Here is a 14844-nt window from a genome sequence, read left to right as displayed (position 1 = left end):
TCTAAAGTTTATAAGGACAGGCAAAACAGCCAACACAACAGACACCAACATAATTACTGGTGGAGAAAAACAGAGTTGGAAAACCAATGCTGCCTTATTTCAAGATTTATTATGAAACCGTGGCGCCTGGGTTGGCTCAGTATGTTAAGTGTCTGACTTTGACTCAGGTCATGATCTCCAGTTCATGAGTTGAAGCCCCACATCAAGCTCTCTGCTGTCAGCACAGAGACTGCTTTGGATCCTCTGTCTCCCACTCTCTCTGCTCCTCCCCTGCTTTCTCTTTCTTTCTCTCTCTCTCTCTGTCTCTCTCAAAAATAAGTAAACATTAAAGAGAAATTATAAAGATACAGTAATCAAGACAGTATGGTATTGGCAAAAGAGAGGGTAAAGGTAGAACAACGGACCAAAGATACTCTTTCTTTTTCAAAAAAAATTTTTTATTGTTTATTTATTTTTGAGAGAGAAAGAGAGAAAGAGAGAGAGACAGAGTCCGGGCTGGTGAGGGGCAGAGAGAGAAGGACACAGAATCAGAAGCAGGCTCCAGGCTCTGAGCTGTCAGCACATAGCCCAACATGGGACTCAAACCCATGATGCCAAAATCATGACCCAAGCCAAAGTCAGCCACTTAACCTACTGGGTCAACCAGGTGCCCTTCAAAGATACTCTTTCAACACATCATGCTGGATATCCACATTCAAAAAAATGAATTCAAATAAATTAACTCTAAATGGACCTAAATGTAAAATGCAAAACTATAAAACTCCTACCAGACAAAATAAGATAAAACCTAGATAACTTTGGGTATGGTGATGTAAGATACAAAACCAAAGACACAATCCACAAAGAAAAAAACTGATAGGCTGGACTTCGTTAACATTAAAAGACAAGATAGACTTGGAGAAAATATTTGTGATAAAGGACTGATATCCACACTATACAAAGAACATTTAAAACTCAACAATAATAAAAAAAAAACCTTATTTAAAAATGGACCAAAGAACTTAATAGATCCTCACCAAAGATATACAGATAGAAAATTTGCCTATGAAAAGATGCTCCACATTATATGTCATCATAAAAATACAAATTAAAACAACGAGATACTACTATACATCTATGAGAACAGACAAAACCCAGAACACCAACACCACCAAATACTGGTGAGTATGCAGAGCAGTAAAACTCTCATTCAATGCTGGTGGGGACACAAAATGGTACAGTCACTTTGGAGAAGAGTTTTTTAGCCATTTCTTACAAAACTAAACATATTCTTACCACAGGGTCCATCAATCATACTCCTGGTATTTACCCAAAGGAGATGAAAACATGTCCATACAAAAACCTGCATGTGCATGTTTATAGAACCTATATTCATGATTGGCAAAACTTACAAGCAACCAAGATGCCCTTCAGTACATGAATGGATGAATAAACTACAGACATCTCAAAAATGGAGTATTATTCAGCACTAAAAAGAAATGAGCTACCAAGCCATAAAGAGACAGAGAAATTTTTTTTTAAGATTCACCTTTTTTATTTTTCCTTATTTGTTTACTTACTTATTTTAATTTCTTTTTATTTCATTTTATTTTTGAGAGAGAGAGCACGCAAGAGAGTAAAGGGCAGAGAGGGAGAGAATCCCACAAGGTGCAGAGAAAAGAGGCAGGGAGAGAAAAAGAGATCATGACCTGAGCCAAAGTTGGATGCTTAAACCAATGTAATGTCATGTAAACTTCTGAACTTTGGATGTAAATGTAGGTTCATCAACTGTACCATTCTGATGGGTGTGTTGATAATAAAGGACAGTGTACATGTGTGGGGACAGGAGAGTATATGGGAAACCTCTATATTTCCCTCTAAATTTTATAATTCTTCCAAATAAGGCTTGTCTTATCTGTACTTCTAAAACTTGCTTATCTCTATTAGTTATTGTTCCTTTTAATGAAGACCAAAAAATGAGAACAAGTTAAAACATTTAGAAAATTTGGGGATTTATACTACACACATAAATATACTTATGCAAATTGTATGGCATAAAGCTGATTCTGAGTCACTATTTTTTCCTCTAGTACAGTCTTGACAAGGCCCTTTGGAAGTTACCACATTTATTTAAAGATCAATACAAAGAAAGCATTGTTTAATGGTAACACATATTTAAATATGTAAATAATTCTCATCATGAAAAGCAAAGGAGCAGGATAATAAATGATGACAACAGGTAATGAATGGTAATAAAAAATAATTTAAAAGCAAAAGACTGAAACATAAATGACACCTAAAATAAATGTCATATTCAATTCTCAAAATTTACATAATAACCTAAGTTTTCAAATAATCTCCTAAGACATTCAGCCTTAGACCACTGATTTGAGTATAAACAAAGTATAAAAAAATTTGAGTATCATTCACAATTTGAGTATAAGCATTCAACTAATTCATTATACCATTTCCTTCCTCATTAACATTTAGAAAAAAATTCAGAAACTTTTAAGATTATTTTAAAAACTAAGATTTTCAAGTATCCTCCTAGATAAAAATTTTAATGCTTAATAAATTAAGTCTGAAAAAACATAATTATGAACAGAAAGTAAAGACCTTGACCTTCTAGTGGCTGAAAGAAAAGAAAATGTGTGAAAAGAACTTTGTTTCCTATTAAAATATGAATTAAGAGCATCTAGGTCTACAATATACTGTAATCTCATAAAATGAGATATGTCAAACTACTTATTTTTAATTCAAATTTTATTTAGAAAACTAGAACATTCCATTACTGGGACAACACTATTATGTTTACAAATTTTTTCCTTCTATGATATAAATTAAGTAAAGTAAAAATTAAATTGTTTGTTAAAGAAATATTAACATATGCTTAGCAATAGTTTAAAAACCACCACACTCTTAGGGTATTTTAACATAGACTTAATTATCTATGAATGCTATAGCTTAACTTAAATAATCTTTGGTTAAAATCACAATGATTTCACCAAAGATGAAGTCTAGATGAAACTGTGTCATTATTTTCAAATTATGTTTTATTAGTATTAATTAGTATGAATCACATAAGACCAAACTTAATGGAATTGGATCCATATACCTAATATATATCCTACAGTAATTTTTTAAGTGTTGAATAGTCTTTACTAAAGCAGAATCCAACTGGTTTATCTATCTACTAAACATAACTAAACTTTGAAAACCAAAGTGAGCATATTTTGCTTTTTAATAAAAGTTTAGTCCCTATTTAACACAAAAACATTTTTCACATTAGAGCAGGAAAATCCTGCATCACTTCAAAGACATTTATATATTCTCCTATTTAAAAATATATAAATATATATGTTTTTCTATTGGAAATAGAATAAAAAGCAGAAAAAAGATGATAAAATTAATCCATAAGCACTATTAAAATTGGGGAATGTTTTCATATAATCTATTTTACTCTGACCATACACATAATCATTTAGTAAAATACATATGAGCATTGTGTGTATGTATATACACATGTATATATGTTTATATACACACATATATACAAACATATATACATTACATATGTATATATACATATATATATACATTATGTGTAGAGACACTACATATATAAATTATGTATAATATATACACACACATATTTTTTTTTTCTGAATTGAAACGTACTATGGCATGTGCATTATAGCATTTTCAATGAAGAAAATATTCAGGTAATGGAAACACCAAAAAGGGTAATTTGAAAAGTAAAACATTATTTCAATCTGTTCACTGACATAAAAATATATGATAAAAGTTCTTGAACTCCAAAATTAAAAATTTAACACTTAAAATTTAAACAGGGCCTATGAAGTGACTGACACTGCATCAGAACACATAGGAAGAAAAAATTTCTAATATTGGATATTGGAAATAATGTCTAAATGATGTGATGGTATAAAAAAATTTTATATTTAAGAAGTAAATGAGAAAATCTGTCATTTAATAGAAATTAAATTCTAAATTATAATTTAGAAAGGCTACTGATGGGGCACCTGGGTGGCTCAGTTGGGTAAGCCTCTGACTTTGGCTCAGGTCATGATATCACGTTCGTGGGTTCAAGCCCCGCGTCAGGCTCTGTGCTGACAGCTCGGAGCCTGGAGCCTGCTTCTGATTCTGTGTCTCCCTCTCTCTCTACCCCTCCCCCTCTCATGCTCTGTCTCTCCCTCTCAAAAATAAATATTAAAAAAAAAAAATTAGGCTACTGACTTATCTGATGCAGTATGGCATTCCTATATTATCTTGCATCAGCAAGGGCTATCCTCCCTCCAATTTTCTCCATTGTTTTCAATGTGAGTTGAGTCTATGTTACACTCCATTTGACTTTCAGTTATTATGAAAGCTTCACTAAATATACCTGTACTCTTTGCATGTTGGCCTTTAAAAATTATGGTAATATGTCTTAGGCAGCAACCATAAACAGAAAATGAAATTATGTATCAATGCTCCATTTGAATTCTCTGTCTCTTTAAATCATGAAAGAAATTAACAAAATTAAAAAAGAAAGAACTCAAAAAAAAAGAAAAACAGAAAGATGGAAAGAACAACAGGCATAGAAAGAGAAAATCTACAATTTAGACAATCTCATACTGAACTTTTAGACCCAAAAATTATTTCCTCAGAACTCCAATTAGATTTAAAGGAACTACCTACCCATCATTCCCAAATTAATTCCATTCTCTATAACTAATATAAATATTCAATATATCTCCTTATCCAGTGTTTTTAAAAAGTAGCTAAACCACATGTATTTAGACAGGACTAATGTTTCACATTTCCATATATTAGTCCAAATTGCATATTTTTCAGCTGTTCACAAAAAGTAAGACTGAGAAAGTACCAAAATTTAAAGCATATTATTAAAAAAAAAAAAGCAAGAATGACTTCCACTCTGTCAATGTGGAAGTCAGCATGTCCCTCCATAATAAAAAGACAGAAATAAAATTAAACAACACTTTTACATGCAACCATTCGACCAACAAAACAAATTGAGAGGCATTTATTCTTGAGATATTACTACACACTGAGGTAAGAAAATCAAGAGTTACAAAAAACTAGGTTAATAATAAGTAAACAATTAGAAAATTTTAATATACTATAAAAAAGCACTCCACAGGGGCTCCTGGGTGACTCAGTTAAGTGTTCAACTTCCACACAGGTCAGGATCTCACAGTTCTCATGGGTTTGTGAGTTCGATCCCGACATAGGGGTCTGTGATGACAGCTCAAATTCTGTGTCTCCATCAACCTCTGCCCCTGCCCATTCGTGTTCGTTCTCTCTCGCTTGCTCTCTCAAAAATAAACATTAAAATAAATGTGGGGGGTTGGGAAGTGCCTGGGTGGCTCATTTGGTTAAGCAACAGACTTCAGCTCAAGGTCATGATCTCATAGTTCATGGGTTTAGAACTGTGGTGGACTCTGTGCTGATGCCTGGAGCCTGCTTCAGATTTTGTGTCTCCCTCTCTCTCTGCCCTCTCCCACTCATACTCTGTCTCTCTCTCTCTCAAAAATAAACATTAAAAAAATTTTAATTAAAAAAATTTTTAAAGAAAATCAAGAAGATTCTAGAGTTGAAAAGTAGGAAAATTTAAAATACTCACAAGAGGCACCTAGTGCAAATTCATATGACAAAAGAATGTGAGCTTTAAGAGATTAATAAAAATTATCCAACCCGAAGAACAAAGAGAAAATGATGGAAGATATATTAACAAACTTTTAGAAAACATGTGAGAATGTACTATTCCATCGTAGGTATAATGCATGTGCCAGAAGGAAAAAAAAAAAGAATGGGCAAGAAAATTTTCTGAAGAAACTATGGGGAAAAATCTTTGAAAACATGAATAAAAATTAACTTGCAAATTCAAGAACTCAAAAAACCAAAAAAGGATAAAAACAAAGAATCACAACTAAACAAAATATAGTCAAAATTCAAAGACAAAGAAAAAAACTTAAAAACATCAAGAGAAGTAGCATCAACACCAAAAAAAATAACAATACAGGGATGGCATCTCATTGAAAAAGTAGAGACCAAAAGTCAATTCAATCACAAAGTGCAAACAGAAAGCTACCTGTTACAACTTTATACCCACCATACTTCACCAAAAAGTGAAGACTAACAAAATTATCTTCAGATGGACAGGGATAATTCAATGCTAACAGACATATAAGAAATAAAGTCCATGAAGAAGGAACGAAATACAATATTATAAAACCATTAAACAGAAAATAATTTTTAGAGAACAAAAAAATCATCAGGGAGTTCTGGTTCAACCAAGATAGAGTGAAGCTAGTAACAGCCTCTTGTACTTATATATTAGAATTAAAACCACAAGAAAAATGCAAAAAGCAATTTCATAAGTACTCTGAAGACTAAACAAAAGCAGTTGAATTGGTGCAAAAATGATAAAACTTGGGAGAATTACCCATTATGATGGTAAGAATCTCAATTTTTACTTTTCCCTCTTAAATGTGACCCAAAAGTGAGTCTCTTATCTAAGAAGTGAATGTCAGATACTCAGGTGGCAAATAATGTAACAAAAACTGTCCTTTGGTTAGGGGAACTAACAAAATGGGTTTGTATAGGTGGTGGAGTAGGGAAGGGGAGGACAAAGGGGGGGGTAGTCCTGAAAAGAAGGAAATGGGAAAGATCCTCAAAATATTTGTAAAAGCCCATAAAAACCCTAGACTGACTGAACAGATACATATGCATGCGGCAGACAGACTAGAACAGCAAAATCTTTCAATACTGAAAAAAGATTTGAATTATCACCCAATTCTTCACCTACAGGAACATTATATGCAAAAAAGATACAAAGCAGGACAGCAGAGGTTTTTTAGATGAGTGACATTTGTAACCCCCACCCACAGAGGATTAGTAGAACTTGTAGTCTGACCCTTCTTAATAAAATAAGCAAAACATCAACATTTGTTAGAGGATTTTAACAAAACACACACTTTATAAAAGATAACATTCATAATGTCTAGGACACATTAAAAACTTACTCAATGTACAAAGAACCAAGAATATGTAACCATTTCTCATACGAAAAGACATTGAACAAATGCTGATAAGATAGGCAAACTGTTGGAATTATCACACAAAGATATTAAAGGAGCTATTATAAATATGCTCCAGAAGGTAAAAGGAAACAGTCTAATAGGATCAGAAAATAGACTTCTCAATAACAATTTTTTAAAAGTATAAAATTAACCATATTAAAATTATACAACTGAAATATAAAAATCTAAAATAAAATATTCATGAGATGAGCTTAATATCAAAATTAAAAAAGCAAACTAAACTCCATAAAGCTGAAGATCAAGCTTATACAGAGCAAGCTTCTTTATCAACAGACAGTATCAAATGTGAAGAACAAAGAAAAAAGACTGAGTAACGTTACCAATGTTCATAGTGGCACTTTCAACAATAGCCAAATCATGGAAAGAGCCTAAATATCCATCACCTGATGAACGATCAAGAAGATGTGGTATATGTATATATATATGTATGTATATATATATATGTATACACACACACACACACACACACACACACACACACACACACAATGGAGTACTACATGGCAATGAGAAAGAATGAAATCTGGCCATTCATAGCAAAGTGGATGAACCTCGAGGGCATCATGCTAAGCAAAAGAAGTCAGGTGGAGAAGGACAGATACCATATGTTTTCACTCATAGGTCTAACAGGAGAAACCTAACAGAGGACCATGGGGAGGGGAAGCAGGGAAAGAGTTAGGGAGAGGGAGGGAGGCAAATCATGAGAGACTCTTGAATACTGAAAATGAACTGAGGGCTGAAGGGGGAGGGGGACAGGGAAATGGGGGTGATGATCATGGAGGAGGGCACTTGTGGGGAAGAGCACTGGGTGTTATATTGAAACCAACATGACAATAAACTATTTTAAAAAAGACAAAAATAAACTAAAAAGAGACTTAATGTTCTGTGTATCAAAAGCCCTAATATTCACATTACTAAAGACCCAAAGTAAAAGGAAAAAGATATAACTGCAACAAGAAGTATGAAAATTAGGGCTTAAAGCCTCTCAACATGGTAATAATTACAAAAAAAAAGCACAATAAAACTACAGAGGAGCTAAAAAGCATGTCTTTATAGCAAGTACCAAAATGTAGTACATTTATTTAGCAAATATTTAAATAACCATACATTTCTCATTAGAAACTGTGGGTACCAGCAAACAATGGAAAAATATTTTAAAGTACTAAAAGAAAAAAGTAAAATTCCACACAGAATTCTATATGCACCAAAAATAATCTTGCATGATGAAGGCCAAATAAAATTATATTCAGAAAAAATAACTTAAAAATTCATTTCCAAAAGAACTGCTTAACAAGAAATCCAAATACAGTTCTGCAAGAATGAAAAATGACGGGCACCCAGATGACGCAGTTGGTTGAACACCCAACTTTTGATTTCAGCTCAGTTCATGATCCCAGGGTTGTGGGACTGAGTGCTGCATCAGGCTTTGCACTGAGCATGGAACCTGCCTAGGATTCTTTCTTTCTCTCTCTCTCTCTGTACCCTACTCATGCTCTCTCATTCTAAAAAATAATAAATAAATAAATAAATAAATAAATAAAAGAAACTATAAAGATACAAGAAAATTTTTAACATTTTTCTTTCCTTAAATTCTTTAAAACACATATATCAAGTGAAACTAAAAACTGTAACAGTATCTAGAGAGACTAACAATATATGAAATAAGAAACAATGGTGGATGTTAAAGGAACAAATAAAGTTGAATGGTTCTATATTCTATGTGAAGAGGTAAAATATTAACTCAAAGTCGACTGAAATCTCTAGTGCAATCACTAAAAAATTACAGAACTAGATAAAAAACCAAAAATTAATTTTTAAAAGAGTGCTAAAGGAATTCAAAAACAAGGTACATAGGAAAAGAGAAACAGAGGGGAAAAAATTACACTGGGAAAAATAAATAATAAAGTGCCTGGTGAAAATAAAGCCTTATTAATAATTACATTAAAAGTTAAGTAGTCTCAACACAATGAGAAGACTTAGCTTCTGAGAATATATTTTTAAAAATTAAAAATTCAATTATACTGTGTTTTACTAATAGTTTTCCACAAAAGAAGAACCAACAGGATGTCTACATAGAGAAAGACATAAAGATTTAAAGAATTGGCTCTCACAATTGTGGAAGCTTGATAAATCCGAAATCTGCAGGGTAAACATATACTCTGGAGATTGAGAAAAAAGTTACAAAGTTCAAAGGCATTCTATTGGCAGAATCCATTATTATTGAGGGAGATGAGTCTTTGTTCTATTAAGGCCTTCAAGTGATCTGATGAGGCCCACACTCATGGAAAGTAACCTGCTTTACTCAAAGTTCACCAATTTAAACAATGATCTCATCCGAAAAAAAGGCCTTTACAAAAATATCCACAGTAACGTCTGACCAAATATCTAGGCACTGTGACTCAACCATGTTAACACAAAATCAGCCATCACAATATACCAACAAGAAATTCAACTGAATATAAAGATATAGAAAGGGGTGCCTAGGTGGCTCAGTCTGTTAAGCATCTGGCTCTTGATTTCGGCTCAGGTCATGATCTCACGGTTCACAGGTTCTAGCCCTGAGGAGGGCTCTGCACTCAGAGCCAGAGCCTGCTTGGAATTCTCTGTCTCTCTCTGACCCTCCCCCAGCTCACAAACACTTGTACTGTTCTCTCACTCTCCACTCCCCACCATCAAAAGGAAAGAGGAAGGAAGGAAGGAATGAAAGAAAGAAGAAAGGGAGGAAGGAGGAGGAAAGAAATAGGTAAATTAAAAGGATCAGGGGAAAAAAGATATACAACACAAACCAAAAGCAAAAGAAAGCTGCAGTTGCTATATAAATATCAAACTAAGTAGTCTTCAGGTAAAAAAAATATGTTCCCAGATAAAGAAAATAACAATTATAAAAGCATCAGTTTGGCAAAAAGACATAAATAACAATCCTAAAATACAGACATACTTAACATCAGAGTTAAAATACGTAAAGAAAATAATGATAACCCTACACAGAAATGAAAATGGAAGAACATAATTAGACATATTTCAATAATCATCTCAATAAATGGTAGAAGAAACAAAGCATCAGTAAGAGCATAGAAGATCTGAAGAACACTGTCAACCAACTTAGCCTAACTGACATTTACAAAACAATCCCATCCAGAAACATCAGAATACATATGCTTTTCCAGCACACATGGAATATTTACCCATACATATGATACAGTGGGCCCTAAAGCAATTCTCAATAAATTTAAAAGAATTCAAGTCATACAAAGATACTTGTAGGCCACAATGGAATCAAAATTCAAATATAGAAAGATCTCTGGAACACACTTCTAAAAGGCATATGGATAATACATGAAATCAAAGGAAAAATAGAAGCATTTTGAACACAATAAAAATATGATTAAATTTAAAGTGTTTAAGAAGAATTTTATAACACTAAATGCCTATGTTCAAAGAGAAGCAAAGTCTTAAAAAGTGAAACAATAAATCTGATAAACTTCTTGCCAAACTGATCTGAAATAAGAAAAATTATCATTATCAGAAATTAGAGATGTCACATCACTACATGTTCAAGAGAGAATTAAATGAAATTAGAGAAAAATTATACCAATAAATCTGACCACTTAGATAAAACAAACAATTCCTCAATAGAAACTTATCAGGGGCACCTGGGTGGCTTAGTTGCTTAAAGCTTCCGACTTTTGATTTAGGCTCAGGTCATGATTTATTTCACAGTTCACGAGTTTTTAGTCCAATGTCTGGCTCTACAGTAGCAGCATGGAGCCTGCTTGGGATTCTCTCTCTCCCTCTCTGCCTCTTCCCTACTTGTGCTGGCTCGCTCGCCCTCTCTCTCTCTCTCTAAATAAACATTAAAAAATAATATTTAAAAAAAGGAAACATCAAATCTCATCAAAGAAGAAACATGTAAAAAAAAAATAGCCCTATATTTATTTAGGAAATTAGAGCTATAGCAAAAAAAAAACCTCTATGAAGAAAATTTCACACCAAAATCTTTCACTAATAAATTTTGCTAAACATTTACAGAATAAATAATAATTACTCTATACAAACTCCAAGAAAGCTGAAAAATGTAGAAATGCCTTCCAAATCATTCTATGAGGCCAGCATTTACTCTGATATTTAAATCAACAGACTCTGAGTGAAGCAGATTATCCTCCATTATCTGGGTGGGCTTCATACAACCAGTTGAAACCCTTAATAGAAAAGAAGACTGGGAAGGCACCTGATTGGATCAGTCTGTTAAGAGGACGACTTTGGTTCAGGTCATGATCTCAACAATTTATGGGTTCGAGCCCCACGTTGGGCTCTGTGCTGACAGCTAGCTCAGAGCCTGGAGCTGCTTCAGATTCTGTGTCTCCCTCTCTCTCTCTGCCCCTCTCCCACTCATGCTCGGTTTCTCTGTCTTGATAATAAATAAACATTAAAAATTAAAAAAAAAAAAAAAAAAAAGGAAGACTGTGGTACCTGGGTGGTTCCGTTAAGCTGCCAACTCTTTTGGCTCGGGCCATGGTATCATGGCTCATGGGATCAAGCCCTGCATTGGGCTCTATGCTAACAGCATAGAGCCTCCGTGGGATTCTCTCTCTTCCTCTCCCTCTCAAAATAAATAAATATTTTAAAAAGAAGGAAAAGAAAAAACCTGACCTCCATAGAAATAAGAGGGAATTTTGTCAGCAGATTGCCTTTGGATCTGAACTACAGCATCAGCTCTTACATCTCCAGCCTGCCTCCCGACCATGTAAATTTTGGAACTTTGGCCTCAACAATCACAGGGACCAATTCCTTAAAATCAACCATAAATCAATGAATCTCTCTGTCTCTCTCAACTGGCTCTTTTTCTCTAGTAACTCTGAAAATACACTCCCTTAAGGATAGCATATAAAGTCATCTTTAATAGTAAATGAGTGTTGAAAAGTACTAAAAAAAAAAGCATTTGAAATATAGAACTGTTGGGGGAAATTTACTGTAACTATCTGGCAAAGTTGCTCTTAAAACTTTTGTGGCCCAAAACCTTTTTATTAAATGAATGATTTAAAACAAAAGTATTCTGATTTTGTTGTTGATGACTGTTATGGACTGAATGTATACCTCCCAATTCATATCTTAAAGTCTTAACATCCAGGGTGGCTATATTTGAAGATGGGGCTGATAAGGAAATAATTCAGATTAAATGAGGTCTTAAGGTTGGGTCCACAATACAACAGGATTAATATTCTTATTAAAAGAGACAAGAGAGCTTTCTTTTTCTTTCCAGAGAGTTTTCTCACTTTCTCTCTCTTGCCTCATACACATATAAACAGGCCATGTGAACACACAATGGGAAGTTGGTTATCTATAATGTGAGAAGAGAGCCCATACCAGACACCAAACCTGCTAATACTTTGATCTTAAATTTCTAGTCTCCAAAACTGAAAGAAAATAAATTTCTGTTGTTTAAGGAACCCAGTCTATGACATTCTGTTATGGAAGTCCAAGTATATTAATACAATGATGATATGGGAATGGGGATAAAGATGGTGATGTTTAAAAGGGTGGAAAGAGATCTTTTCTTGCACTGCAAATGAGTACTACCGTTCCAGGATCTAAAGATAGCACTGCTAAAGAATTCAATCTTACAATACCTGTATAACAGCACTAGCCATACACACACTACTCACATGATTTACATGACTAGTCTTCACAAATTAAATAGTAACACAGCCTCCATAAAATTAAAGATTTCTTAAAAAAACATAACACATAAAATAAACAGGTCTTATATCCTAACTCATTTATAATATATGATCCAGCAGCACTTCCCATATGTAAGAATCTTCTACCATTTCCAAACTAAACTCTTATATGAAGTATAATTAAATCCCTGACATACAACTCCTACCGTAATCCATTCCTTTGGTCAAAAGCAGGAATCATAGAGTTAGGATGTTCTGACATTAATGCAACGAGTAGTTGTAGGACATCCATTAGATTGTCATCCTAAAATCAATGCAGAAATTTTTTTAAACAAGGAAAAAAGAACTTTTTTGTACACTACTTCCAAAACAAAAGAAATTCCAACTTAAAATAATAAGTAGACATATGAGCAATAGATATTTGTTTTTAACAAACTAGTTCTTTACATATACATATTCATCTGTTTGACTCAAAATACATATCACCAAGTAGTCACATAGTTTCTTAATTAAAGAAACAAAACCCCTCTTATACTATACAGTACCAAGATTTCCTAAAACATATTCTATAGATATACTAACATCTGACTTAACAGGATTTTTTTAGAGAAAGGTATATATGTCAAGATATTGGGGGAAGGGAAAACTAAGTTGATTTCTTTTTTTATAGCATAACACATTAGAGTCTTTGATAAGGTAATAGATGTTGTTAATCTGGTAGCAGTGTTGGGGACAACATATGTATCATTTCCTTATTTATTTCACCTGAACCACTTTATTCACTGACCCTCTAATGAAACTAGTTCCAACAGTAAGCTTTTGAGGAAATAACTGAATAGTTTTCATATATTATTTATTGAAAGTATTAAAGATATAGATGATCATAAATGTTTACTGAAGCAAAATACTACTGTATGATCTGATAATATTGACAGAATAGCACAGAAGCATATGTAAGTTCTGAAATACAAAAAAAATTCCAAGAAACCTTACACATCCTTGGTTAAATATTCTAGTATGTATGCTTATCATTGGAACCAACTTGGGCAACAATGACCCAAAGAGGAAAAGGGAAGCAGCTATCAAGAGCTAAGTTATCTCTTGCCCTGTCTATAAGTTTTTATTCACTGCTCTGGAATTTTGTTATGGCATCTATTTGATTAATTTTCAGTAAGCTAAGCAAATAAGCTAGAGCTAGGGCACTGAGGCTTGGGAAAAGTGTTATCTTAAGGACCTGAAACATTTTTGAATTAATGAAGTAAGAGAAAAGAGATCACTGTGACTTCCAGTTTCTCTCTTAGGAAGTACTTCAGTCCCTTAGGGAGTCAGGATTAATTAAAAAAACACAATCGCAGTTCACTGGATCAAACCCCATGTCAGGTTCAGCACTGACCGTGCAGATTCTCTCCCCTCTTCACTCTGTGCCCCTCCCTCCACTTGTGTGTGCATGCAAACACTAAATAAATAAACAAACAAATATTTTTTTAAAAAAACAAAATCATATACAATAACATTAGTAGAAAATTCAGTTGAAAAATCTTAAACTATTATACTAAGGAAAATCAATAAAATGCCCTAATCAAAAGGAAAAAGAAAGCATAATCATTAATGTTTAAGTCAAATATGATTCAATCAAGAAATTTTAGCCACTTTTCTACCTCAATTAAGAAAGATAGGCCAAAACAATATGTATTTAGTTCCTAAATACATTTACTCCCCCAATGATAGTCACATCATTAACGAAAGATTATTTTAACTTTTTACTTTAAAAGGAATGACAATACAGCTTCAAAATATAAAATCGCAAAAAATTCAAATATTACCTCATGCATAGTGAGTAGGTAATTAAGAATGGCTTGTAATTCATCTTCCTTTACCCCAGAATCCTTTAAAAACATAAAATAAGTATCTTAAACTTACTTATAAAAACTTTTTTAAAAAGGGAAATACTTTAATACTTTTCAACCTGGTCAGTTGCAATAAATATATAGAATCTAAGTTTAAAACATGTATTAGGGGAGGGGCGCCTGGCTGGTTTCAGTCAGAAGAGTGTGTGACTC

The 14844-nt window shown here is 33.2% G+C and overlaps 1 protein-coding gene across 5 annotated transcripts in view; it reads right to left on the bottom strand.

The window, feature by feature from the left end:
* LRBA (LPS responsive beige-like anchor protein) overlaps positions 1-14844 on the bottom strand; it is a 688703-nt gene that overhangs the window by 561694 nt on the left and 112165 nt on the right. For all 5 annotated transcript variants that reach the window (XM_029940220.1, XM_029940227.1, XM_029940238.1 and 2 more), the window contains 2 exons: positions 14608-14670; positions 12991-13088 (listed from right to left, as the gene is read on the bottom strand). In XM_029940220.1, coding sequence (XP_029796080.1) covers positions 12991-13088; positions 14608-14670 — 161 coding nt within the window. The remainder of the gene's footprint in view (positions 1-12990; positions 13089-14607; positions 14671-14844) is intronic.

Source organism: Suricata suricatta, chromosome 1 (assembly GCF_006229205.1).
Source record: "Suricata suricatta isolate VVHF042 chromosome 1, meerkat_22Aug2017_6uvM2_HiC, whole genome shotgun sequence".
Taxonomy (NCBI): domain Eukaryota; kingdom Metazoa; phylum Chordata; class Mammalia; order Carnivora; family Herpestidae; genus Suricata; species Suricata suricatta.
This window is presented reverse-complemented; position numbering and strand designations above follow the sequence as displayed.